A 26,928-nucleotide genomic window follows, 5' to 3' on the forward strand; every position below is an offset into this window, starting at 1 on the left:
TTAGATTCAGTCCATTGTTTAACCTTCTTTGATCATTTTGTTTTCCAAGACTATCAATTTGCATGTTAGTTATTCACTAATGAGTTAGGCATTCTAACTAAAGACTTTCTTCCAGGTTTTTATAAGAGTCATTAATGATAGTTCTTGGGGGGCTGGGAATTAAATCAGACTTAAATCCTTATTTAATAGTCATTAATAATTACTTGTTAATTGACTTCTAAATATGTTATCATCAAGCTTATTTTCCTCTATAATATGAAAAAAATTTTAAGTGCTCTACTAAAATTTAGAAAAACTATAGTATTTGCTTGATATATTCTAGTGAGGTTCTCAAAAAAGAAAACAAGTTTATTCTGCCATAATCTCTCCTTGTAGATTCTGTCCTCTCCAATTCCTTTTCTAGATGTTTATTAAGTTGGTATATGTTAATACCTTATAGAATTGTGCAAAGTATCAATGTCAATTTCCCTGACCTATTGATTCTATTCTCTTATCTTAAAAAAAAAAATCAATTTAGTATTTACCCTTTGTGTGGGACAAGGACCACTGGCTCAAATAAATCAAGGAGGGTTCTAAGCTAAAAGCAGAAAGGAATTTTATTATGATATGATCTTGAGAGAAAGGGCTTCTACCTCCCAACAAACAGATGAGGAGAAGCCAGACCCAGTTAACAGGTAAGGATTATATATGGGTCTGGGGTAACACTCCTTATAGGCTTGGATCTTTGCCCTGATTAGTCAAAACAAATGACCTCACATTTTAAGTCATAAATGAGGAAAAACTTCTAACCCAACCACATCCTAAGGATTACTCAATTACCTTATATGGGAATTTCAGTGCCAGGGTGGCCCAACTTAGTGTCTCAAAGAAAAGGTCCCATTCCTAGTAAACCATGTGATTTCTGGAGAAAGAAACTTGGCCCTGGGGCATAGCCGATTCCCACTCACTTTTTAGAACATTGTCTCCATCTTGTGAAATACCTTTCATAGTTCTGTTCATTCACCTTCATTTGTTCTGAGCTTCTCTCTTTCTCAATAATTTTTCAGAGATTACTGACAATGATTCGCATTTGCCAATTCTCACAGTACCTTAATTCATATAGGTGACTTGAATTTATTAAAGGAAGCAAGATGATCTCTTGCTAAATTCCTGCTGATTTTAAGTTTCTGTCCATAAATAGTCATTCCATTCTTTCATCCCATCCTTTTGCAGTCCACAGAGCTTTCTCCTTGTCAAAAAAACCAAGCAAAATCTCTTTCTTTCTTTGTTCTCATAACAACTCTTGTCTCCTTAGAAGCAGTTGACTTTACAGATGAATGCTATCAAACATTAATAAAATGATTAGTTCCAATATTACATAATTTATTTGCAAAAGCAGAGAAAGAAATGATCCTATCAAATTCCTTCTCTTAGATAAATATGATCCTAGTAATTTAACTGGGGAGAGCCACAGCAGAGAAAGAAAATTATATGCACTATGTCTAATGAATATAAAGGCAAAAATATTTAATAAAATATTAGCCAAAATGTTACCACAAAATTGAAAAAAAAAAAAGACATTTTAACCAGAATGATTTATACCAGGAATTTGGGTGTGCTTCAATATTAGAAAAACAATAAAGATAACAGAACACAATAATTACAAAGACAAAAATCTTAAAATTGTGCTGTTACAGGAAAAAGTTTTTTTTGGGACAAAATCTGACATACATTGTTGTGGCACAGTTCTCTTTTAATGTCCTGACCCAGTTTCCCTAATTGTCCTATTTACTTACTCTGCCTCAGGTTATAATCATTCCCTCTTAATGTATGATAGGATAAAGGTCTTATATTTTAGACCTTAGGCTATACTTATTCCCTCTTAATATTTAATGGGATTAAGGTCTTTATCCTTTTTAGACACCATTAGCATATCAAGAGCTCTCCAGTACCTCCCTCCATTACATCATCCTAGGTGCCTGCCTCCATTATGTCATCCCCATCCAGGTACCTTTCCATTATATCATCGGTCTTGTAACCCTATAAAAGAATCTTGTGTTGGACATTCAGGGCTGGATTTTTTGAGACAATAGTCTCATTCAGCTCTGGGATCCATTTGGTCCCAGTAAATCTCTCCATTAAATAAATTACTAAATTGTTCTCTAATCTCTGTCTTGCAGTATTACATTCGAATCATTGAGTATAGGAATAAATAGATCTTTCCTCACTATTATTTGATATGTTTCTAGAAATGCCAACTATAGCAGTAAGATAAGAAAAAGTCTTTGAGAGAGTAAACATTTGCAAAGAGGAAGCAAAATTAGAGCTTTTGGAAAATATGATGGTTTTCTTAAAAGAATCCTAGAGATGCAACTAATATTAATTGAAACAATTTAGAACTTTTGTGAAATGCGAGGTTATGAAATAAGCCAACAAAACTGTCAGTTTTCTCATTTTATAATAATATCAATAGAAAGAAATAGAAAAAAAAAGTTCCATTCAGAATAACTGCTGAGTTTTTGAAATATAACTGGAAACATTGGAACTATATGAAAAAAACTATAAAACACTTTCAGAAATATAGGAAGGTTTAAATAAATGGAGAAATTAATTGCTTATAGTTTGATATTACCAACATAATAAAGATAGCAATCTTACCTAAATTGATAAATAGATTGTAATGCCAGAGAAACTGAGCAAGCCAGAGATTAGAGACCAATTTAATAGTTTATTAAATGGAGAGATATACTGGATCCATGTGGTCCCAGGGCTGGATTATCATCTCAAAGAATCCAGCACTAAATTATCAGACAGCAAACTTTTTTTATAGGATAACAAGAACAATGACATAATGGGGAAGGTACCTGGATGGGGATAATCTAATGCGGGGAGGCACCTAGGATGACCTAATGGGAGGTACTGGAGAGGCTCCTGATACTCTAATGATGTCTAAAATGGATAAAAACATTTATCCCATTAAACATATAGAGGAAATAAGTATAGCCTAAAGTCTAAAATATAAGACCTTTATCCTATCAAACATTAAGAGGGAATGGTTATTACCTGAGGCAGAGAAACTCAATTAAACATTAAGTGGGAAAGGTTGTAACCTGAGGCAGATAGGACAATGGGGAAACTAGGTCAGGACATCAAAAGGGAATTGTGGCACAACAAGATAAAGACCCATACCATGAAAAACTCAGAAAGAATTACTTAGGGAAAAAATAATAAAATTAATATGGAGAAAAAAGGATCAAGAATATTAAGGAAAGTAATGAAAAAAAAAGGAGTCATCTCAAAGAATAATAATTTTTTACATTTAAAAAAATAGAAAAGTTGATAACAAATTTTAGATACATAATCAGTTAACAAGTGTTTAGCACCTTCTCACTATGTGCCTAGTTCTGTGTTAAGCACAGGATTCAGAAAGGTAAAGAACCATCTCCATTGTCTAGGAGCTCCCAGTCAAATGAGAAGACAACATGCAAACAGCTATGTACAAACAAGATATATACATTCTAAATAGGAAATAATCAACAAAGAGAAGACACTAGCAATTACCGAGAATTTGGAAAGACTTCTTGTAAAAGGTAATGTTTTAATTGGGACATGAAGGAAGTCAAAGACAGCAAGAAACAAAAATAAAGTTGGAGAGAATTCCAGGCATAGAGGACAGTCAGTGAAAATGAAGTTGAAAAATGGAATGTCTTGTTCCAGAGTAGCAAGGAGGCCAGTGTTACTGTTTTATAGAGTATGCAGTAGGAACAAAGGAGAGAAAAGATTGGAATGGGAATATTGATCCATATTATGAAGGACTTTGAATGTCAGAGGATTTTATATTTCATCCTGGTGCTTATAAGGAAGTACTAGAGTTCATCATATGACAAGTAGATGGGATCAGACATGTTTGAGTCACTTATTAGCTTAGTGGAGGATGAACTGAAATGGAGGGAGACTGGAGGCAGGGAAACCAATCAGAAAGCTATTGCATCAAGGAATGAAGTGATGAGGACATAGTGCAGGGTAATGGAAGTGTCAAAGGAAAAAATGAGGGTGTACACAGGAGATTTTACAAAAAACAAAGTTGGTAAAATTTGGCAATTGTTTGGATATGGTGTGTGAAAAAAATGAGACATAGAAAGAATCAAAACAACATAATATTTGATAAACCCAGTGCCTCTACCCTAGTAAAAACTCTCTATTCAATTAAAAATTTTTAGAAAAAATGGGAAAAAAGAAATTAGGCTTAGACCAACATTATATATCATTTACTACAATTTCTTACAAATGGATAAATGACTTTAAAATGAAAAAAAATATCAAAAATTGGAAGAGAAAGAAATATTCCTAATAATGACCAAATCAGAAACAGGAAGGATCACAAGAGATAAAATGGAACACTATGAATACAAAATTTGGAAATTTTTTGGAGTAGCAACATCAGTGTAGCTATACATTAGAAAGAAAGCAGTTACCCAAGGGAAAATGTGTAAAATTTCCTTGATAAAGATCTGATATATAAATAGTAGAAAATTAATATAATTATATAAAAAAGGCATTAGCTAGTAAATGAGAGGTTAAATGATATGAAGAGATAGTTCTCAATTAAAAGAAATATCATCAACAATCATGTTTTGACATATGTTCCAAATCACTAATAATGGAAGAATAGGAGAGAGAGAGAGAAAGAGAAAGAAGAAAAAAAAAAGCTGAAGGAATATTCAGTGCTCATGACTGAGCTGTGTATATGTAGTATAAAGGGCAATTGTGCCAAATTTAGTTTATAATTTTAAAACTATATCCGATTACCAGGGATATTTTATAGTACTGATGTCAAACTCAAATAGAAAAAGATCCCTGCCAATATATTGGCTTAGAAAACCACAAATTAATTTTGTCTGTGTGGTATTGTATTTTTATTTATCTTCTTAAATCTTCCTCAATTACATTTTACTTTGTATAGTATCAGAGAAACTGAGGCAAGACAGAGCTTAGAGGGTTTTTAATATTTTAATAGTGGAGAGTCTGGACTGGCAGCCATATTAGCCAGCTGGATGGGATTCCCATCTCATAGCATCCAATAATAAGCAAGGGATTCCAGAGACTCTTATATGGCTTCTCAGGGAAATAAAGGCAGAGCACTGATGAGCAGAAACTCCAGGAAGACCATAACTTTTTAATTATGACAGGTTGGGGGTGAAGAAGAAAGGATTATAAATTCTGACAAGTTGGGAATGAAGAAGCTAGGAACTAGGAAGTCTGGGCCCAGGAGATGTCCAAACATTTGAGATAAACCATCTGAAGTTTTATGACTTTTTGGAATGCCAGAATGGCCAGAGCTCCCAGCCTTAATTATCTCAGTCTAATGGCCAGGAAAGGGGTGGAGGTTGCTACCAGGGAAACCGAGGAAGAACAATTCAGGGAAACTGAAGCAGAACCATTCAAGGAAAATGAAGCAGAACAATTCAGGGAAATTGAGGTATAATATTTGCAAAGTTCAGGCTGCCCTCTAGAGTTCTGAGGTGTAGTGTTTGACATTTGGTTGAAAGGACTGTGAAATAATTGCAAGATTCATTTGGAAAATTAAAATAGAGAAGTAATGAAAAAAAGAAAATTACATTTTCAGATGTCGCATTATATTAGACTTCAAACCTATCTGGTACTAGTTAAAGAACAGAGGCAAATCAATGGGCAAGCTTGACAACGGAGAATCTGTAGAATAATGGAACTCAGCCACAGTAAACAATTGTTAAATAAAACCAAAAGCAAATATGTAGGAAAGAACTCCATTTTTGATAAAAAACAAAACAAAACAAAACAAAAAAATGCAGGAAAAAATAGAACACAGTATTGTAGAATTTAGGCTTAGCATGATACTTTACAGTATATCCAATTATATAACTTTAATGTCAAAGATCATATCATTAAAAATTAGAAGGAAATAGATTTTAGAAGTAGAAAAAGAAAGGTTTCTATTTTTAAAAATTATTTTTTTCTTTCAGTTTTTAGTATTTTGAATACCAAATTCTCTTCTTTCCTGCAAGCCCTCTCCTATCTACTGAGATAGCAAGCAAAATGATATCAAAGATCTTTCACATCTATGCATAGAAGATACATTTTTAATCAAACAAGGGATAAAAGCAGAAGATTTAAAAGATAAAATAAATAACTGTGATAGATAATAGAACAAACAAAATTTGGAAATCTAAGGTATGAAAGAATATAATTAAAAAGGGGAGAGGAGGGAATCTATTAATTTTTTTGAAAAGTAACTCTTACTCTATGTTTACAAAGATAACTTGTCCACAAGTGTAGTATAGTGTAAATGTTTTCACACTTTTTTGATATGTTGATTAATTTTTTTCTTTCCCCACCTTTTATTTTGTTTTAAATATATTCTTTGTTGTATGAAATTGCTTTCAGAGTGGAGGCAGGAGGATGATTCTAGGGGAAATTATGGGATTGTTTTAAAAATCACCAAAATGTCTTTAAAAACAAAAACAGATTTTTTAAAAGAAATAAACAGAAGAAAATTCATACAAGCAGACTATTATTATTAATGTATTAAAAATATTACACAAAAAACTAAATAATAGAGATTCGTGTTTTCATGTGCTTTGTTTTTCTGTTCTTTGTATAAGAAAATAATCATATTTTTTTGATTTGTTATGCTAACAAAAGTTGAAAAGACAATTTTAAATGACATTTTAAGAATTCAAAGAAGAAAGAAACTTGTACTCCCCAAATTTAGAGTGTATGTCAAATTATAGACAACTTCTCTTCACTTTTCTATCCTTAAGTTATGAGATGGAATGGTCATTTTCTTCCAATTTTTCTGTCATTTCCATCTTGATAACTAACTCCTCCTTCTTATTTAGAATTTGATCCAGAATAGAATTTCTTCTATTTGGTTTCTCCATTTGAATAATTAAAGTAGCAGACATGGCAGGAAATTGTTAGTTACCCTGCCTTGGCCAGAGAGAAAGTTCTAACAGATGTGTAGGTAATTGAAGTAATGGGTCTTGCATCTGTGCCAAGATTGCTCAATTATCTTCTGTCTAGGTGGTTTGTAGTGTACTTCAAGGACAAAGTTCCTTCTGTTTCTGCCTCCATTGATCTTTATGTAAGTACTCTTCACCATGCTTCTTCCTTCTGGTTTCTAGATTTTTTAATAGGATCATATCTTCTTAATACACAATGCTATTCTTCTACCTTATGCTAGAATCATTCATGTCTGACCATGTCAATCCCATTTGGTTAGCTTCAGTGGCTCCCTTTTGTCTCTAGGATTCAATAAAAAACTGTCCTAGCATTTAAAATCCTTTATAATCTAACTCTTAACTTATCTTTCTAAATTGAATTGACATAACTTTTCCCTAGTGCTCACTTTGTTCTCACAAAATTGTCATATATACCACTCCTCAAACATAGTACTCCTCTCTCACCCCATGCTTTTATAAAAGCTTTCTCTCATGCCTGGAATCTTTCTCTCTGCCCTTCTGCTTTGGAGTTCTTATCTTCTTTTGATATTTAGCTTATATACTACCTTTTATTATCCCATCAATTTCTTTTCCTCTTCCCTCCCTCATTCAATTTTTTTGTATTATTTATATGAAAAATTAATATAAATATTAGATATTTACTTATCTGTCCACTTGGTGTTTACTGCCAGTAATAGTAACTCCTGTGGGGTCACCATGAATTTTTACTTTTATTTTATATCTCTGGAACCCAGCCTGGCATTGGGTATACTTTCTTCTATGAATTTCTGGGCTCTTGCTATTCTTACGTTGTAATTATTCTTTATAGTATCTAATTGATGGATATATTGAATCAATTTTTTCTCTCTCTATTTTCTATTTAAAACCCCTTTGATTAAATTTACTGACTTGTCAAGATCAAGAATTAGAGAATCTTAAACCTGGAAGTGACCTCAGAGTTCATTTTTAAGTCCAGTCTATACCTAAACGAGAATCTTCACTTTAGTATGTCTGATAACTGGCCATCCAGCCTTTTTTTTTGAAGACCTCTTATGAAGAATTTCCCACGAGGACAATTCATTCCATTTTTTTGATAGCTGTTATGTAGCCAAGAACTGCTTTCCATATTTGTCTCTTTCCAATTTCCACTTAGAGCTCTTAGTTTTTCTCTTTGGGTTCAAGCAGAACAATTTCAATCTTTTCTCATTTACAGTCTCTACAATCTTGAATATAACTCTCCCACTAAAATCACTTCTTGTCTCTAGGCCACATGCCCCTAATTCCTTTTACCCAATCCTTTTTCACATGAGCTTGATTGCTTTGAACATCCTAGTTGCTTTTTTCTGAAAATTCTCTAGGTATCAATATTCCCCAAATGAGGCTTGGAGAAAGGAAGGGAGAAAAAAGGAAGGAAAGAGAAAGGAATAAGAACTTATTAATTACCTACTATAAACCAGGCATAATAGTAAGAATTTTACAAATATTTTCACTTGACCCTTTAAATGGATTATTTTGGATGTGGTCTATTTGGGATATAATTCTAGTTTCTATTGTTTTTTTTTTTTTTAACTTAATTTTATTATTACAGTGATACACATTCTCTCCCCAGTTTTCTTCCCCTCCTGTTGAGGCAAGAAATACACAAACCCCATCATAAATATATATAACTAGGGAAAAATATTTATATATTCAATATGTATACTGAAGTGGGCGATATTTTTTGTCATGAGTCCTCTGAAATTGTGTTTGATCCTTGTGTTGGTAATAATTCCTAAGTCTTTCAAAGTTGCTCATCTTTATAATAATGATGTTATTGTGTAAATTGTTCACTTAGTTTTGGTCACTTTATTCTGTATCTGTTTATATAAGTCAGCTCAGATTTCTCTAAAATTATCTCCATTATTTTTATAGCACAGTAGTTTTCTATTATAAATATTAGCTATGAATGATAAATGTGGAAATATGTTTGGAAGAATTGTACATGTTTAACCTTTAATGGAGTGCTTGCTATCTAAGGGTTGTGGGGGGATGAGAGGGAAAAAATTGGAATGCAAGGTTTTGCAGGGATGAGTGCTGAAAGCTATCTTTGCATGTATTTTGAAATAAAAAACAATTATTAAAAAAATTAAAAATATATTGCCTATGATTTATTCAACTATTCCATAATTGATGAATACCTCCTCAGTTTCCAGTTCTTTGCTCAAAAAGAGCTGCAATAGGTATTTTTGCAATAGATATGTAAAGATATTTCTCTTTATTTTCCTTTCTTTTCTTAATGATACCTAATTTTGCATTAGCCTTTTATAATTGGTTCATATTAAGATAACTGTTTACTAACTCCTGCAGATATTTTTCAATCTGCTGTCTAATATCACTCATCAAGTAGTTTATGTACTTAATTTTTTAAACTTACATTTTAAACTGCAATCCAGACTTGTTTTAGAAAGATGTCATTGCATATATTCTGAAATTGATTAATGTATTGGTTTGTTTTGCTGAACTATTTGCTGAATTTGTTTTAATTTTTGCTTTTTATTCTTTGTTTTTAATGGATGACTCTCTGGATAAAGAAAGGGGATGTAACATATTAGGAAATAAAGGTGATATAAAGCAAATGATCAATAACAGGTTTTTTTTTTTTTAAGATAATAATGACTATTAAAATTCTAAAGCTTTTCCAAACTGAGAGTAAGAGATTCATGTTCTCCTTTAGGGATGTTCTTGGTCTGTTATATTTGTGGATCTTGATGCCCATAATCGAAACAGACAGACTTTGTGTTCACTGCTTCCAAGAGAATCCAGATCTCATGTGAGTAATTTACTGAATATTTTAAGAACATACTAAAGATTTTTACTTGTATTTTTGAGTTTTATCATCCATTTCTTAAAATTGTCAGCTTTACTCAGAATAATCTCTACTCTTTCATTTAAATATCATTCTAGAAAGTATAGACAGGAGATTAATTCTCTTAACCAGAAAACCAATTTTTACTTTTCCCACACCCTCTTACATCTTGATAGGTTAATTAATGCACATGTTCAACATTTAACTTAAGAAGAACTAGACTTATCAATTGAGGCAAAACTTATTATAAATTTGTTGTTGTTGTTGAGTTATTTTAGTAGTGTCTGATTTTTTGTGACTCCATTTGGATACTGGAATGGTTTTCAATTTTTTTTTTTTCCAGTTCATTTTACAGTTGAGGAACTGAGGCAAATAGAGTTTAATGACTTGCCTAGAGTAACACAGCTAGTGTCTGCAGTCAGATATGAACTCTAGAAATTTAGTCTTCTTGACTCCAGGCCTAATATTCACTGTGCTGCCTAACTGCCTCATTATAATTTTACTCTGTAATAAAAAAATTTTTTATCCCTCTTTTGTTTTTTGAATTAAAATGAATTGACATTGTGTTAATATATAGATTTTTATGACATTAGCAGAGATAGACAACTTCAGATTTAGTGGTCTCTTCTGGATTTTACTGTAACATAAGTGTGAAATTAGAATTTTTCCACTTTCTTTTTTTACCCCCACCAAAGTCATACCTTAATGCTTCATTGTCCTATGAAGGTATCACCCATTCTTGAAGACTATACATGCAGAATGCATGATCTCTCTGGGCTACCAAGATGAAAAAGTTTCAGATATTTGTCTGAAACTGAGTATATGTATCTTGTTTGAGGCCTACTCAGTTCATTGAAACTCATCACTGCCTATCCACATTTTTCAGATGTAGTAGTTAGATGTTAGATAGTTAGATGTTAGTAGTTGAAATGTTAGTTTCAGTCCAAATATAAAGACTAGAGTAATTGTAATCTCTATCAGTCAAAGGAATATCCCCATTAACAAAATCACAGAGACAATAGGCATTAAAATCACAGTTTTTATCCATTGTTAACATGCCTATGTATGTACATATATACATACAGATATATTTAAGTCATATGGATATATTATACAGAGTATCTCAGAAGTCTTATTACAGATTCAAGATATTAAAGATTAAAATATTTAAACTATGAAAGCCTTAAACTCTACTAAGATTTTCAGGATATCTTTGTGTGCCAGAACTTATATTTCTTTGTGACAAAGGAAAATAATTTTACCCTCATTGTTTAATTAATCATTCAATTTTTTGACTCATTGCTTAACCTTTGCCCCCTTCTCAGACACACTCATGTCAGCTAGTAATAACTGATTGTGTTGACTAATTTGAGTTCACTCTGAGTTCTTTTTGTCATCAAAGCATAAATTTCTTTTGACATACCTACAGCTTGTTTTCCAGAACTGTTCGGCCTTTTTATAGCTTCACTCACAGTACATTAGTTATTCTGTTCTCTTGCAATCCTTCCCACATTTATTTTTGTCATAATTTGTTATCTTTGACTATCTGATTAGAGTAAAGTGAAACTTCAGAGTTGTTTTCAATTTAAATTTCACTTTTATTTGGTGCATTCCCTCATGGCTTTTAAGAATTTGCATTTATTCTTTTGATAATTGCTTTATATCATTTTTTCTCTATTGGAAAATTTTTTTTTAATCTAATCCCTGGCATATTTTAACTATTTATATCTTAGATATAAAATGATTATTAGAGATTTATTGAGATTTTCTACACATAAAAGCAACAGCTTCTCTTCATTCTAGTAACATAGATTATTTTCATATAAAAGCTTTTTAACTTTATGTAACTGTAATCATATAATGATGTCTTATAATAATTTTTAGCACTTATTTGGTTAATAGTTCTCATTCTAGCCATAGTTGTTCATGGCACCTCTGTTTTGCTCTCATTTTTATAATTAGTGTGGAATGACGTTCTGTAGCATCACTCTAAGAATGTATTTGCTTTAGATTTTTTTTTCCCTGTTGCCTTAGAATACCGATGCTGCACTTCTCCCCTGCATTAGTTATCCTGCTTTTGCCCTCGATGATGATGCTCTGTTCAGTCAAACCCTTGACAAAATTGTTAGAAAATTAAAAGGGAAGTATGGATTCAAGCGTTTCTTGAGGGATGGATACAGAACTTCACTAGAAGATCCAAACCGACGCTATTATAAGCCAGCTGAAATTAAGGTACTCTAATATGCAGTGCAAATAATATACTCTACATGCCCATACTTGACTTCTTATTCCTTTAGGAAAATTGTCCTTTTTTCCTCTTTATTTTCTTTTCAAGGGTACTATTTCCCTCACAGAAATCTGTCTTATGATAAATACTAGTTTGGAATAGTCCTTCAATATCTTAAGAGATTAAGAGATGTTGCTAAAATTAGTGCTATACCACCCCTTCCTTTATAGCTAATTTTATATCTCCCTTTTAAGTATAATTCCTTGAATATATTTAGTTTTGTGTTCTTTCCTTGAGGTAAAATACATACATATGTGCATCATTTCTATTCCTTAACTAATAGGATTCAGACCTTAAAAATTCTGTGCTACCTAATTCACATTTTTCCTATTGACTTTTTCACTATCCTTGTTTCAGAAATTTGAATCTTCTGAAAAAAGAAACAGTACGAAGACTTAAGTGAGGGATGGTCAGGAGTTTGCTTTAGTAGCCTAGTAAGTGATTTAATATAGAATAGGGTCAGCTTTATTTTTCTGCTAATCAGTGAAGATAGTACATTGAGAAAATGTTCAAGCGACATTTTATCTTCCTGATTTGTTTAGCATTAAAATGACCACTTTGGCGAAAAAAATCAGCATGCATTGAATTTTGCAGAATAAGTAGACAAGCTATTTATCATTTTATTTAATTTCACAGCTGGCTACAGCTAGACTGTATTAAAAGAAATTTTAGTGTGTGTTTTTTTATTTTTAATATTTATTTATTCGATTTTTCATTTACCTTTTAAACACGTTTTCAGTATTTTAGTTTCAAATATTCCCAGTGCCAGTGTAAAGATCCTTATTTTGATCTTTGAACTTATAAGAAATCTGACTAATTAAAAATATAATTAAGTGTCTTTGCTGAAATTGGTTCAATTTCAGAATGAATTTATAAGTGAATATTTATTTATGTGCATGACAAATAATATTTTACAATATACAACTGTGTTGGAATATTGCAGTAATTGAAACAGCAAATTATTCTTTTTTTTTAGCTCTTTGATGGCATTGAATGTGAATTTCCCATTTTTTTCCTTTACATGATGATCGATGGTAAGTAGTTATTTTAAATCTATAGTATATATAATTGAAGTGCAAGAAAAGTATAATGAAATTTGACTTTTAGCCCTTACAAAATTGTGCTAACTACAAGTCATTTGTGTTCAAAAGCATAATATTTTTAAATCTTACTATTATTAATAGATTTTATATTTACATCACCTTTACTTCTAAAGATTTCCCTTTAGTTCATCTATCCAATGAATCATGACTTAAAAATGAAAGAAGAGAGAAAAATCCATTCAACCAAAATTACCATATACCCCAATATATACAGTATTACATACCTATAATGCTTTGTGCCTTTAAAGTTTAGAGAAAAATGTATTTTTTTCAACTCATACAGCACAATGTTTGGTTGTTGATACTTTAAAAATTGTCTCTAGTGACTATCTTTAAATATTTCTGTCACTTACCAATGACCTCTACCCAGTAGAAATCTACCTTGTAATGTAAGAAAAGTACAGTTAAGCAAAACCAATAGATACATTAACCAGATCTGACAGCACAGACCATTTCCACATCTGTAGTTCACTACATCTCTACTCGGTAGAACTATTGGTAGTGGTGAAGACTTTTTTTTTTTTGTACTTGTTGAGGCTAAAGGCTATATGATAATTATGCTGTGTTATTGTTTATATGGAATTTTTAAGAAATTTAAAAGATTCTTTGACAATGGAAATTATACTAATTATAATTATATACTATAGTTAATCTTTGCTAAAAAATTTATGTTCTCCTAGCTTTTGTGCTGGAAGAAATTATAGAGGTCATTTGGTACAACCTGTTTATTTTATGGATGAAGAAACATGAAGCACAGGTGATTAAGCAATTTGATTGTTAATAATCTTGCTTCAATCTAAAATATACATTACAAAATACCAAAAAAAAAAAAAAACCTGGGCACTCAAATAGCATATAAGTTAATTACTAAGAACTAGAGAATAATCCCTTTTAATATGTTTTAATTTTAACAACATAATAAATATACCCAAGCAGTGGGGGGAAAAGGCACAAATCTTAATACATAGGCAGTAAGCCTGTTGGAATTTGAATTCAGATCCCTTGACTATAGAATCAGTATATTTTTCAGTGTACTATACTGCCTTCCTTCTCCAGGGTTTTATCATGATATGGAGAGTGAGCTTGGCTTTTAAATAACTATACCAGTAAAGCAAAAATTATGTCAAGTTCCACCAGTATGTAAAGTCCCAGTTCCCATTAAACTAAATTTATATTTTCTTCAGATCACTCCAGCTAAGTTTGGATAGGCTGATCAATCACTTGGCTATTAAAAAAAATATTCCCCCTAACCCAAATCTCACTGATGCATAATAACTATCTAGTAATTCAGGGACAGGTTGTGATTTGATCAATGGAAGTAGTGTCCATACCAATATATTCTGTATTATTCAAAATGTATATAATATTAATATACATAGTATAAATGTAATAAAGTTTCAAACTATGAAAATTTACTTTTTTAAATCTTTAAAGTCCAGGTGGCCTTCTGAAATAAATTTCTTTGTTTTAATCTTTCAGGACTTATAGTTTCAATTTTTAGCTTGCAATTTGATTTTAACTCATTGGGGGAAATAAATAATAACAACTCAGTCACTAATTGTATCAAGTTGGTCTGCTTTTTATTTAAATGTAGAAATTTTGTGATTCTATCCTTCAGGAGTTTTTAGAGGAAATCCTTCACAAGTAAAGGAATACCAGGATCTTCTGACTCCAGTCCTACATCAGACAACAGAAGGTACAGCTATAATTCCTACTTGAGATCTCATTTTTATCCAAATTTCATCCAAATGATTTAAAAACATATTAATAATGTGAGAAAGTATATGATATCTCAAACCTGGCTAATAAAGCAATTTGAAATGAAAAAAACTGCAGTACTCATGAATTCTTTATGATATTTCATTTATTAAACCATTTCTTTTTTTTTGAGAATGAAGTTAAATCATAGCAGCTAGGTCTAGTCTCAGCTGTTATAATCACAATCCTCAAAATTTGGCAATCTTTATATTTTGTTGGCTTATTGTATATTCACTAATGTCTTCACCATGTAAGTTGTGAGTTTAATGTCATATTTGACCAAACCTTAACCTAAATTAGTGTGCCCAAGAACTCTCCTTGGGCAAACTGTATGCTTACTGTCATAATGCCACCTTTCTTCTAAGCATTTAGAGCTCGTACTGTGAGAGAGTATTATTTTGCAATAAATTAAATAAAATTGCAGTCTACTCTTCGATGTTTTGTCTTTATTTTTTCTGTTACCAAAAACCTCCTAGTGGATTTTTATTCTATGTGATTTCATTTTTTGTTCAAAAACAAATTTTTATAGGAAAGCAATGTTGTAGCTCTTCTTGTATATCTCCCTTTTACTTGCTTAAACTGAAACTAGATATTGTTCAAATTGTTTTGATTTCTTAGGAATCACTTGTACTTGTATGTATTAGCTTTATTGTTATCAGGAATACTTAAAAAGTAGTAATGTGAATATTAGTAAAGTGATATATTCAGTTATGTTCAAGATGATCATTTATCCAATATGTTGATGTTATTTATTGTATTGTATAAGTTAAAGATATTAGGGGATTCTTGAATCAGATTTAGAGATTATGGGAAAGTTCATTGGTTTCACTTACTATACATTGGGCCCTCAAATGTCCTTATTTATTAACTTTCCCCATGTATTATAAACATATGTGTTAGTAAAAGATCTGAGATGTACTTGTTGATGACATAAGCTTTAATGTAAGAATGAAGTGATGAGATTTTAGGGAGATCTTGAAGCATATGCAATCTCAGAATAATTGAATTCTTGATAAAAACTTTTAACACTTTTATAGTCCCCTAAAACTCTGGTGATTTCCCCCCCATGTAATAGTTAGAGGTCCCTCACTTAAAATAATGATTTTTATGCTTTTAAGTAAAGATACTTTAGAAAAAAAGACTTTTTAAAGTTCGTCTATTTAGCCTTAAGGGAAGTTGATTTTTTTTTTCCTTCTATGGTACTGACTGGGAAGTAATAGGCTTAACATTTAAATGGGAATTCCTTTTCTGACAAATGATTTTGATATATAATTCTTCACTTAAGATGGGAAAGGATCTCACTTATGAAAAATCCCTGGATTAATCCTATTTAAAATAGTATTTACCTTTCCTCTAAGTATTCATACTTGTTATTCTGTGTATAGTTGTTAAAATTTTTTTAAAAAGTTAAAAGAGATTATCATATTGTTTGGTGAGAAACTTTTTTGAGGACTCAGGTAATATTTTCTCTGTATTTTGTAATACATTTTTTAGACAATCATTCAGTTTGTCGAGTTTTGACTATCACATGTACTACCTTTAACTCTCCTCTAAAACCTTTTTCATTTTGTAAAGATTGAATATCATAGAAGGAAACTAATTTTATTTGACTATTTATTTTTAAACTCTGCAGGGTATCCTGTTGTACCAAAGTATTATTATGTGCCAGCTGACTTTGTGGAATCTGAGAAGAAAAATCCTGGTAGTCAGAAGAGATTTCCTAGTAACTGTGGGCGTGATGGAAAATTTTTCCTGTGGGGACAAGCTCTTTATGTCATTGCAAAACTTTTAGGTAAGTAGAAGAGGCAAAGAAAGATAAATACTAGTTCTTTTTATTGTCCAAAATTTGCATCTGATATATTATCAACATTTTTCTTTTCTACTGTTTATAACTTTCTTCTACTAAAATACTCTTTCCTATTTGAGTTTTCATGACACTAATCTCTCTTGGTTTTCTTCCTGACTATTCCTTCTCAGCCTCTTTTGCTGGATCTTCATCCAGGTAACACTCCTTAAATATGTGTGTTCCCTCCACCCCTTATCACCCAAAGTACTGTCTGTCTAGCTTTTTTTTCTCTTTTCTCTCTCTATTACCAGTAATCTCAACAATTCTCGTGGGGTCAGTTATCTCTATGCATATAATTCCCAGATCTGTCTCTATAGCTCTAATCTTCTAAGCTCCAGTCATACATTTGACATTTCAAATAAGATGTTTCCTTGGCATCTCAAACTAATTATGTTCAAAGCAACTCATTATCATTTCCCCCAAATGCTCTACTTTTCTGAATTTCCCTTTTGTTGTTGTTGAAGGTACCAGTATCTTCCTAGTCTCCCAGGTTGGCAGCTTCAGCCTCCTCACTTGACTCCTCATTTTTTCATCCGAACTTTGCTAAATCTTTCTTTTTTTTTTTTTCCTCTTCATGATATCTTATATGTTACTTTGCTCCTTTTGGTATTGCAGCTTAAGTTCAGCAATTTTGAAAAGACCTTTAGCATTGTAAAGACCAGATAGCATCTTTTAAGAGTTTCCTAGGAAGTCATGAATTTCTGATTTAACATATCCATTTTGTCATTTATGCTTCTAGTTAACCACATACCAAAAGGAATTGAATGATGGATAGATAACTACTTTGATATATTCACTGTAGTAATCCTCATGGTAGCTAAAAGACAAATGAATCTATCATTTGGAATTCTATGAAAAATCATTACAGTTTTTTAAGAATCTAAGAAACTGATCAGAATTCTTGGGGCATATGCAAATGAAACATAATATGGTGACAGAAAAAAAGCCATTTGTTAGATTTCCTTCTGACAATTTGTTGAAAAATCATGATAGTTTTTAGTGCTTTTATCAAAAGGACAATCATTTTTGTAGATGAAATGCCTTTGTAGAAGATGACAAATGATGTGAAAAAGCTAATTGGAAGCATTGTAACTGAATTGTACAACTTGTACAACTGCTTACCCTGTGAAATACCATTGTTGTCTCTGTTCTCTTTAGTATTAGGTTATGTGCTAGATTTGTTTGTACTCTTAAGAGTAATAGTCTTCCATTTTTTTCTTTACATTCCATTAGGGAAATATATTTCAAAGCCCAGGTTTTCAGTTTCAATCTTGCATAAATGTGTGGAAAATAATATTTAAGGAAGGCCTGACACAAACCCACTAATGCAAAGCAAATTGAGTTATTGTTTTACATTCTGCCCTTTCTTGGCTATAGTTTTATTTAATGCTAATTAAAGGACACGTGGAAAATTTGTCCATGCTTATTCTTCCAGGAAGAGGACAGACCAAACACAAAAGACTTCATGTTATTGATAACATTTCTTCTTTTTATTTAATGCAGTAACAAATCCAAAAAAATATTTTTGTACATGAAATGATGTATTTGAAAAAAATGCCAACCTGAAAAATGTAATTAGATTGTAACTGTCATCTCAACGATACTAAAACATTAAATCCTTGAGACTTGACTCTCAAAAGACTTGAGAGATTACTAATTTAGTGTTTGAAATTGGTTGAAGTTTAGTTTTACAATATTTAATCATGTCAACAAGATAAAAGTGAGTAGTATTTCACATCTCTGGCCATTTTACAATCATTTATTTGTATACTACTTAGTATCCTAGATATAAATAACAGCATTAGGACTTTGACATAGGAGTCCAGTGCTGAGACCTGCAAATCAGGGTTTAGAACTTAAATTCTAGATATCTTGGTTCTCACATTCTTACATTACACTCAATTTAAGAAGAGAAAAATAGATAACTTACTGTTTAGCTAGGTAATGATTTTTCATCATTCCATTTTCTGGATGAAATTGAATGATACTTTTTGAAAACTGAATAGAGTCCATCCTTGAATAACCAGACTCAGTTTCCTTCTATGTCTGATACTCTTGTTATTCAAATGAGAACGTTGAGTCATAAAAATGGGAAATGATTTGCTTCAGCTAGTACCTAGAATTCTATTTCTAAAAGCTCTTGTCACTATATCTTACTGTATCTAAAAAAATAAAAAATAAAAATCACTTACTGGTCTATTTTCTGGCCATAGGCATTGCCAAATTTAACTAGATCAAGTTGGATAAAAGAGACAATTTCTATACTTATAGTTTTCAGTCTCATAAAATTAGTCTCAGCTCCCATCCCCTTGATGTGGTATCTGAGAATCTAGACTTACCTCCATACTCTGATAATCTAGTTTCTACTTTCTAGGGTTACCTTATAGAGGTAACGTAAAGTGTTCTGTAATTTTAGAGCCAGTCTTGACTATTATTCTCACCACCACAACATATCTTCCATCATTATCATGTAACATCAGACTTATTAGAAGTGTGTGGGATGGGTTGGGTACAAGACCCCCTTTCCAGTGGTTTCCAACCCCAGCTTATCACAGCTAACCTTTTTAGGGTGCCATTTCCCTCAAAATCCAATATGTCAGCTAAAGACAGGCCCCAATCTCATGGGGTATCTCTTTCCCATGGCAAATGGCAGATTCACTAGGGGTTTGTGCCTTTTTGTTCCCCATTTCTGGGAAAGCTATTTTCCTCTCTCTTCTTCCTTCTGTCATACCATCTCTTCCTGTCCCATCTCTCTCTCTCTCCTCCCAACACCTACCTGCTCAAACCTTCTCCAACATACATTAAACACTCCCAAACCAATACTAGATGCTCCATTTAAACTATTAATTGCTTTTACAAATCAATCTTTCTTGTCCCTTATCTTTAAATCAATTTTTTAAAAACCTTAAACTTCAAGATTCATAGCTTTGAACCAAATTTCATAAAACTTATACATATCCAACAGAGCTGACAAATTTTTAAGACATAACTCATAGTTTACAAATTATTCAATACTTCTAGTAAGCAACATACCATCTAAGTAGCTTGTATCTCCCATCTAAATAGGGAGATACAACCATGACCTCCCCTAAGGTATGCTACTGGCATTTTGTTTTAATAACCTTAACTTTAAATCCAATCAAATAAAGCTTTAAATTCCCAATAATGTAAAACTGCTTTTGCCATCATATTTTGTTATGGGCCAGAACTTGAAACAAGGTGCTAAGTCACTGGAATTGATAGGCACTGCAGGAGATTCACAAGTCAGGATTCACTCCAGGAGATCCACAAGTCAGAAGGACAAGCCCACTAGAGGATAAGCCCACTCTCGGAGGCAAGACAGATTCATTCCAACTTCCACCTTTGTGCTATCTGGAGGCTTTGGATTCGGAGAGAGCTGAAGGCTGAAGCTGGAACAACTAAAGGACTAGCAACAAGAGCTCTTGGAACCAAGGAGAGAGAGAGGCCTCTAAGAAAACCAACCAGGCTATTTTGAAGGAGACAATAAAGGACTGAACTTTTAACTCTTGGCTGCATTTGAGGTGATTATTATACTGAACTGAAACTAAGGCTGCCTCCAGAAGGCCCCCAAGAAACCTGCTTTCAGAGAACATTATACTTTAGAGAAGAGAACATTACAATATTTAAAATATGAATTTCACTAAATAGCAGTTTCTTTCCCCCTGGCGCCCTGCGTGGCTCTGCTGCAGTCAGGACACATGGGAGGAAAAAGAAAGAAACCACCATCTTCATTCTCTCTTGATGATCCTCCCCAGTTTAATTGAATTGCTTTGGAATTTTGAAATGACCAATAGCCAAATTCCCTAACCATTATTCCTGATGGACTTTCCTAAAGTTCCAACTTTGGCCAGAATTAAAGCCTAAAGGAAAATCTCTTTCTCTTTTTTTTTCCCTAACAAATTCAAGCTCACAGAGCAAACATGACAAAGACATTCTGCACAAAGACACACACAGATAAAAATCACATGGAAGAGACCAGCTCTTCCCCACTTTCCCACATACAAAAATACTCAAGTACACCTTTTTTTTTTCTTTTTGTTCTGAAGATTTGAGTTGGACTGCTCTCTCTCAGAGCATCCAACCTCACTCCCTAGTCTCCATAAAATGCACAGCTAAATCCCTCCAGGGTTGCTTGGCAGACCAGGGTCAGAAGGAGTTGCTTATCTTCATAGCCAATTATAGAGCATCCCTATCTTCTGTTAACAGAACTCCTTAATCTGGATCACCTAAGGTTTGATGATCCGGGCCCACAAGGATAGTTCAAGAGCACATTAACAGACAGTGCCTCTAGGATTATGTTTGCATAAATTACCTGGCTTTATCTCACCGAGGCTTCATCTTTGAAGACTTGTATGTCTTCTGTTTGTTCCTGACTGTCTCTTCTCCGTAGGCCCATTCTTCACAGAGAGGGAGGCTGAGAGTCTCATCTCAAGATCAGATGGAGGCGCCAACCTGGCGCCTACCTTGAATCAGGGGCCCACCTCTCTGGGAAGCCAGATCCTGGACAAGTCCCCATAAACTGTGTGGGGCGGTTGCTGGCAAGACTCCCTTTCCAATTAGCTAATCAGAGACACCTTCAGGTACAAAGAGTAAGTATTTATTTAATCCCTGCAGGGAGAGGCCCAGGCACACACCTGTGAGCCATCCTAACTCCCGTTCTGTGCTCCTGGAACCTGACCTGCTTCCAGCTTGTCCAGGATTTAAAGGCAAAAGATTTGAGCCTTCTCATTGGATAGACTAACAGGATGTAACCATCCTTGATCAATGATCACTAATGCTGGCTGCCTCCCACAGGTCATGTCACTTTCTGCAACTTCCTGTATCTCAGGTTCAAAGTTCATTCCTCCAGAGAGTAAATGACCTCCCCCAAGTTCTGGAAACAGGGACCATGTGACAATACTGAGAAATACTTCATCCAATCAGTCCCATTCAGAAGTAATTCATACTTTCCATTATGACTGTTTAGCTCTCCAATTAATTAAGAAAGTTTGCTATGAAGCACACCACTTCACTAAAAACTTGAAATTGACATCATCCTAAATCATTGATGCTCTAGCATCATAATTGGTCATTGAATCATTCGGTTCTTAAATCTTCCAAAATTGTTCATTTTTACAATGTCATATAAACGGTAACAAATGTTTATTTTATTCTGCATTAGTTAATAATGATCCTCAAGTGATAATTGCTCCCTTCACTCCTTATTCAATTATATAGATTTCTGTTGGTGTTATCAGTTATGTGAGATTATAGGTATATCTCTCTCATAGCTATCCTTTTCTACTCTAGTATGTCCTCACCCCACCCTTTTTAAGATCATAGACTACAAAAATCATTTCTACACTCTCCATCTCTTTTAACTCTTTCTATGACTGTGCTGATATTGTGGTTTGTAAATAATGCTTGTTTCATCTCTCCTGTCCCTCATTAGCATGCAATGCTTATAGTCTTTTCTGAGTGCTTACTTGTATTTGATTTGCACTGGTTTTCCCACAATTCCTCCAATAATAACTATCCCCATTTTTGTCACCTTTGCCAATTTACAGAGTATGAGGTAAAACTTCAGATAGATTTTATTTGCATTTTCCTTTTTATTAGTTATTGGAACTTTTGTTCATGTGGTGTTAATAGTTCGCAATTCTTGTTGTGAAAACTTTTTGTTTATATCCTTTGATCACTTATCTGTTGGGGATATTCTTGTACATATAAATGATGACTTCCTACTTGCCAAATCCAAAGACTTTCTTCAGTCTTACTCTCCTTTACTTACCTGCATTTTTGGATACCCTTTGACCACCCATGTTTTCTGTGTGTTTTTCTCAACGTGACCTCTAGACAACTCACACTCTTTTGATTCTTTTTCCCTTATTGCTATCTTTCACTAACTCTTCATTCTCTTCCTCACTTTCATCCTTTCTTCTTTCTATCCTTCTGGGCAGTTATTCATCCATTCAGTGTTATTTTGCTGTATCACTTCTATGCAACTTATTCTTCAAATCTCTTATCTTCAGTCCTGATTTCTTTTTCACTGTTTCTTTGACATCCCTAGATAGTCCATTGGTACTTCAAATTCATCATGTCTTAAATCAAGTTTGTTATCTACCCTTCCAAACCTGCTTCTTAGTCCTTTTTTTTTTTTTCATTTTTAATTCATTATTTATGTCAGTTGTATCATCATCCTTTCTTTCATTCATGTTGATAATAAGCAAGTATTTATTAAGTGTTTACCATATGCTAAATATTTCTAAATGTTTTTGCTGGACTTATATTTGATTTTTTTCTTCTCTCTCCCATCTGATATTTTGTGTTACCAAATCTTCAACATTCTCTATTGTGAATCCATCCGCTTCTCTTCCAAACATCACCAACTTATTTTAGATACTTATTACCATCTGTTGAAATAATGTTATATTTTTTAATTAAATCAATATGTAACCCACAGGGATCCTTAGATACAGATAAGTAATCCCCATATCTATTTGAGTTTGACACAACTGACCTACAGAGTAAAGTTCAAATACCTCTGCTTGATTTTCAAGCCTTCCATAACTTCAATCTTCCTTTCAAGACCTATTTTACATTACTTCTTTTAGTACATATTATTATCCTCTAAACTGACAACTTTTTTTCCTGATATGTGTAATATCCCATTTTCACCTGGTGATTTCCTAGCCAGAACTGAAAGTCCAATTTCAATGCTACTTTCCTCATTGTGTTCTGTGATTTCAATGATTTATAAGGATTTTTCCTTTCAGGCATCATATGACACTTTGTTTTGAACATCTCTAATGCACTTATCATGTGATCTCATTTTAAAATTTGTGTCCTATGCTCTTTTCTTTAGTGTATACTCCATGAGGTTTAAGGATCATGTTTTACCAAAAGTTGTATCTTCCTCAGTGTCCACCATAGGGTTTAGTGGATATGACAACATATCTCTATTGAGAAAACTAAGCAGAATCTAGTTAGTATTTGGGGTAAATGATATAGATTGCTATTTCTGATATGAAGCTCTAGCTTAGAAAGATTGAATTAGTTAGAAAATATTTAGTACAAAAAAAATTTAGTGTTGGGGAGCAACCTGCTAGTGGCTGCTGGGCATCTATTTCTAACCAGCAGAATAAATCCTTTCATGTGACAGGATGATAATAATACAAGGAGACTGAGAGGCAGTTGCATTCTCTTACCTCTTTCTTCTTCCCCTTGCCTCTGATTTATTTCATTTGCAACTCATAAGCAACATCTGCGTCAGAAAGGCTGATTTGCAATTCCTTCAAATGTGTTATGATTCACAGTTGGGGGGTTTTCGCACTTAGGTGGGGTCCTTAACACTTTAGGAAAATTCTGATGTAAATATACATTGAAAAGCAAAGCCATTCATAAGCAATAATTCTTTTAAAATAATTTCATAAAATTCCCATTAGAAATAATTTTGGACATTACTTCAACTAAATATTCAGACAATATCTATATTGTTATATGTGAAAATAAAGTATTTCACATTTATATAGCACTTGAAAGTGTACAACACAGCCATGTAAAGTACATTTTTCTACCTGTGCCTTTGTACTGACTGTCTGAATGTGTGCTTGTGCATATCTGCAGTGTGCTTCTTTCTCCTCTCTACTTTATAGTATCCATTCATTTCCTTCAAAGTAGAACTCAATTTTACTGGACCTCAGTCCTCTCCCTTTTGAAATTACTTTGTGCTACTTTGCATATAATTTTATTTGCTTGTGTATATGTTATATTCATGTCTTCCTTAGTAGAATGTTGGCTTTTTGATGGTAGTGGCTTGTACATGGTAGGAATTTAATAAATATTCATTGAATTTTCAAAAGTAGAACCAGGTTTTGATAGGGTGAATGACTTGCTGGTTATGGTCACACAAATAATTAAAACCTGACACAAGAAAACTGGAACTTAATTCTCCTAACTCCCAGAAAGATACGTTTTTCTTCATTAGACTAATGTGTTTTTAAATTTTTTCAACTTTAAAAGCTTTATAGTATAAAATACTATTTGGAATGAAGAAAGCAAATTCTCTTGATTAAATTTAATAGAAGTTGCTAAATAAGGTCATGTTCATTGAAATACAGTTGATAACTAATTTAATACATATTCTACTAAAACTTCAGTTAAAAAAAGCCAAGATTAACTTTGAATTTTGCTTTCTTCTTTAAACTTTTAGGAAGCGATGGTAAAGGTTAAGAAAATAAGATAGAAGATAGTTACAATCTTCCTTAATATATTCTGTGATCAGTGCATGTCCAGTGCTATTTCCTTCAGCTTTTCATAGCTAGAGTTCTAAAAATTTATGTTCAGAATTTTGACCCTGAACATTGCACAATCCTTAGTCATTTAAGAATAAATTATCCTTATTATACTTTATAAAAATAAGAGCATAGATTTTAAAACCTTTTATTCATCAAAGGCAAAAAAAAAAAAAAAAGCAAGCTTATTAGGATTAACTAATTAACTTCTCAGTGCAATCTAAGCAACTTTCTAAAATTTCAGATTATAGGCAGATTACCAGTATATATTGTTGGAGTGAGTTTCTACCCTGGTAGTAGTACTACCCTACTACCAGTGAAACCACATATCTGGATTCTGTTTCTCCACAAATAAACATTAATATTAAGCCACTTCCATCAGAAAGCATTTGTAAGTGCCTACCATGTACTAATCAGTGTACTAACCATTAGACTAATTATCTATTACACAAATTTAGTAGGGGTATTAATCTTTCTAGGTTTTCCTTATTTCATAATAGAATGCTGGAGATATACACATACATACATACATACACACACACACAAACATAAATATGTTCTAATGGTCTAGTTTCTCTTTGATATTCAGTAAAAGTCCAAAATCAGAACCTTGTTGAATAGCAGATTGTAATTATTTGAATTTTCTAGTTAACATTAACCAGAAAATTTCTGCCTTTTCCAAATCTACATAGCTGTCTTTGTACAATGTAATGAACAAATTTTACATCTGACCTGAGGTTCACGTCAAGTATTTATTAAATGCCACTTTTTTTTTTTTCTGGCACTGTGTTAAATTCTGGGGATACAAAAAAGGGTAAAAATGCTCTCTTCTCTAAAGGAGCTTACAATCTAAAGCAGGGGACAACATGCCAATAATTATATGCAAACAAGATATATACAAGAAGAATTAGAAATAACCTCAAAGGGAAAAGCACTAAGATTAAAAAGACTATTTAAGGTATCATGTAGAGGGTGGGACTTTAGTTGAGACTTAAAAGAAAACTGGAAAGGCAAGAGGCAGAGTAGGTGATGTGGACATTTGTTATCCCACTGACAATAAGAGAGATTGAGGCAGAGATCTGAGCCAGTGGCACTTTATTGAAGGGTCCATGGTCTCTGCTAATGAAGCAGACCTCAGATCTTCCTCATGATCTGAAATACTACCTCCTTCCAGGGCCCTGTTATATTAGAGGTAGATGTCCAGTCATTCCAGAATAGCTATACCAAATACAGACTAATTCCACTGAATAAACAAAATAACATGTCAGTAGGGTTACAAGTTGGGTAAAGCAAGGACTATCTCCACATAAGATGGACAGACTTCTCCTTAAGTTAGGTAGGAGGAAATGGTAAAGCTATCACAGTCAATGATATCATCTGCTCCTATTGAACAAGTAATTGGTCCAGAAGTACAAAATATTTGGGGGCTCTTTCTATGTAGTTGTCACCTCTGCCAAGCTGAACTTGGTCATCATCACAAAGCAAAACAAAGGTGGATGGCCTTTAACTAACTTCCTATAGCTAATCAAGTGAACTTAGAATCTGCAACTCATAACTCTGGGCCCTTATATACAGAATTTTGATATGATTAATACTAATTAGAATAGGGGCAGCTAGTTGGTGCAGTGGCTAGAGTACCGGCCTGGAGTCAGGAGGACCTGAGTTCAATTCTGATCTCAGATACTTAACACTTCCTAGCTGTGTGACCCTGGGCAAGTCACTTACCCCCAATTGCCTCAGCAAAAAAAAAAAAAAAAAACAAACAAACAACTCAACAATATTGATTAGAATAGAGTAGGATCCAAAATAAATTATTTCTTTCAGTGGGAGATCATT

At 32.8% G+C, this 26,928-nt stretch overlaps 1 protein-coding gene across 5 annotated transcripts in view; it reads left to right on the forward strand.

Moving 5' to 3' along the window:
• The window catches only part of PHKB (phosphorylase kinase regulatory subunit beta), a 234,724-nt gene that overhangs the window by 105,509 nt on the left and 102,287 nt on the right, over nucleotides 1-26,928 (forward strand). For all 5 annotated transcript variants that reach the window (XM_051979792.1, XM_051979793.1, XM_051979796.1 and 2 more), the window contains 5 exons: nucleotides 9,673-9,768; nucleotides 11,839-12,036; nucleotides 13,068-13,125; nucleotides 14,813-14,890; nucleotides 16,586-16,744. In XM_051979792.1, coding sequence (XP_051835752.1) covers nucleotides 9,673-9,768; nucleotides 11,839-12,036; nucleotides 13,068-13,125; nucleotides 14,813-14,890; nucleotides 16,586-16,744 — 589 coding nt within the window. The remainder of the gene's footprint in view (nucleotides 1-9,672; nucleotides 9,769-11,838; nucleotides 12,037-13,067; nucleotides 13,126-14,812; nucleotides 14,891-16,585; nucleotides 16,745-26,928) is intronic.

The sequence above is a fragment of the Antechinus flavipes genome, chromosome 2 (genome assembly GCF_016432865.1).
Source record: "Antechinus flavipes isolate AdamAnt ecotype Samford, QLD, Australia chromosome 2, AdamAnt_v2, whole genome shotgun sequence".
NCBI lineage: Eukaryota > Metazoa > Chordata > Mammalia > Dasyuromorphia > Dasyuridae > Antechinus > Antechinus flavipes.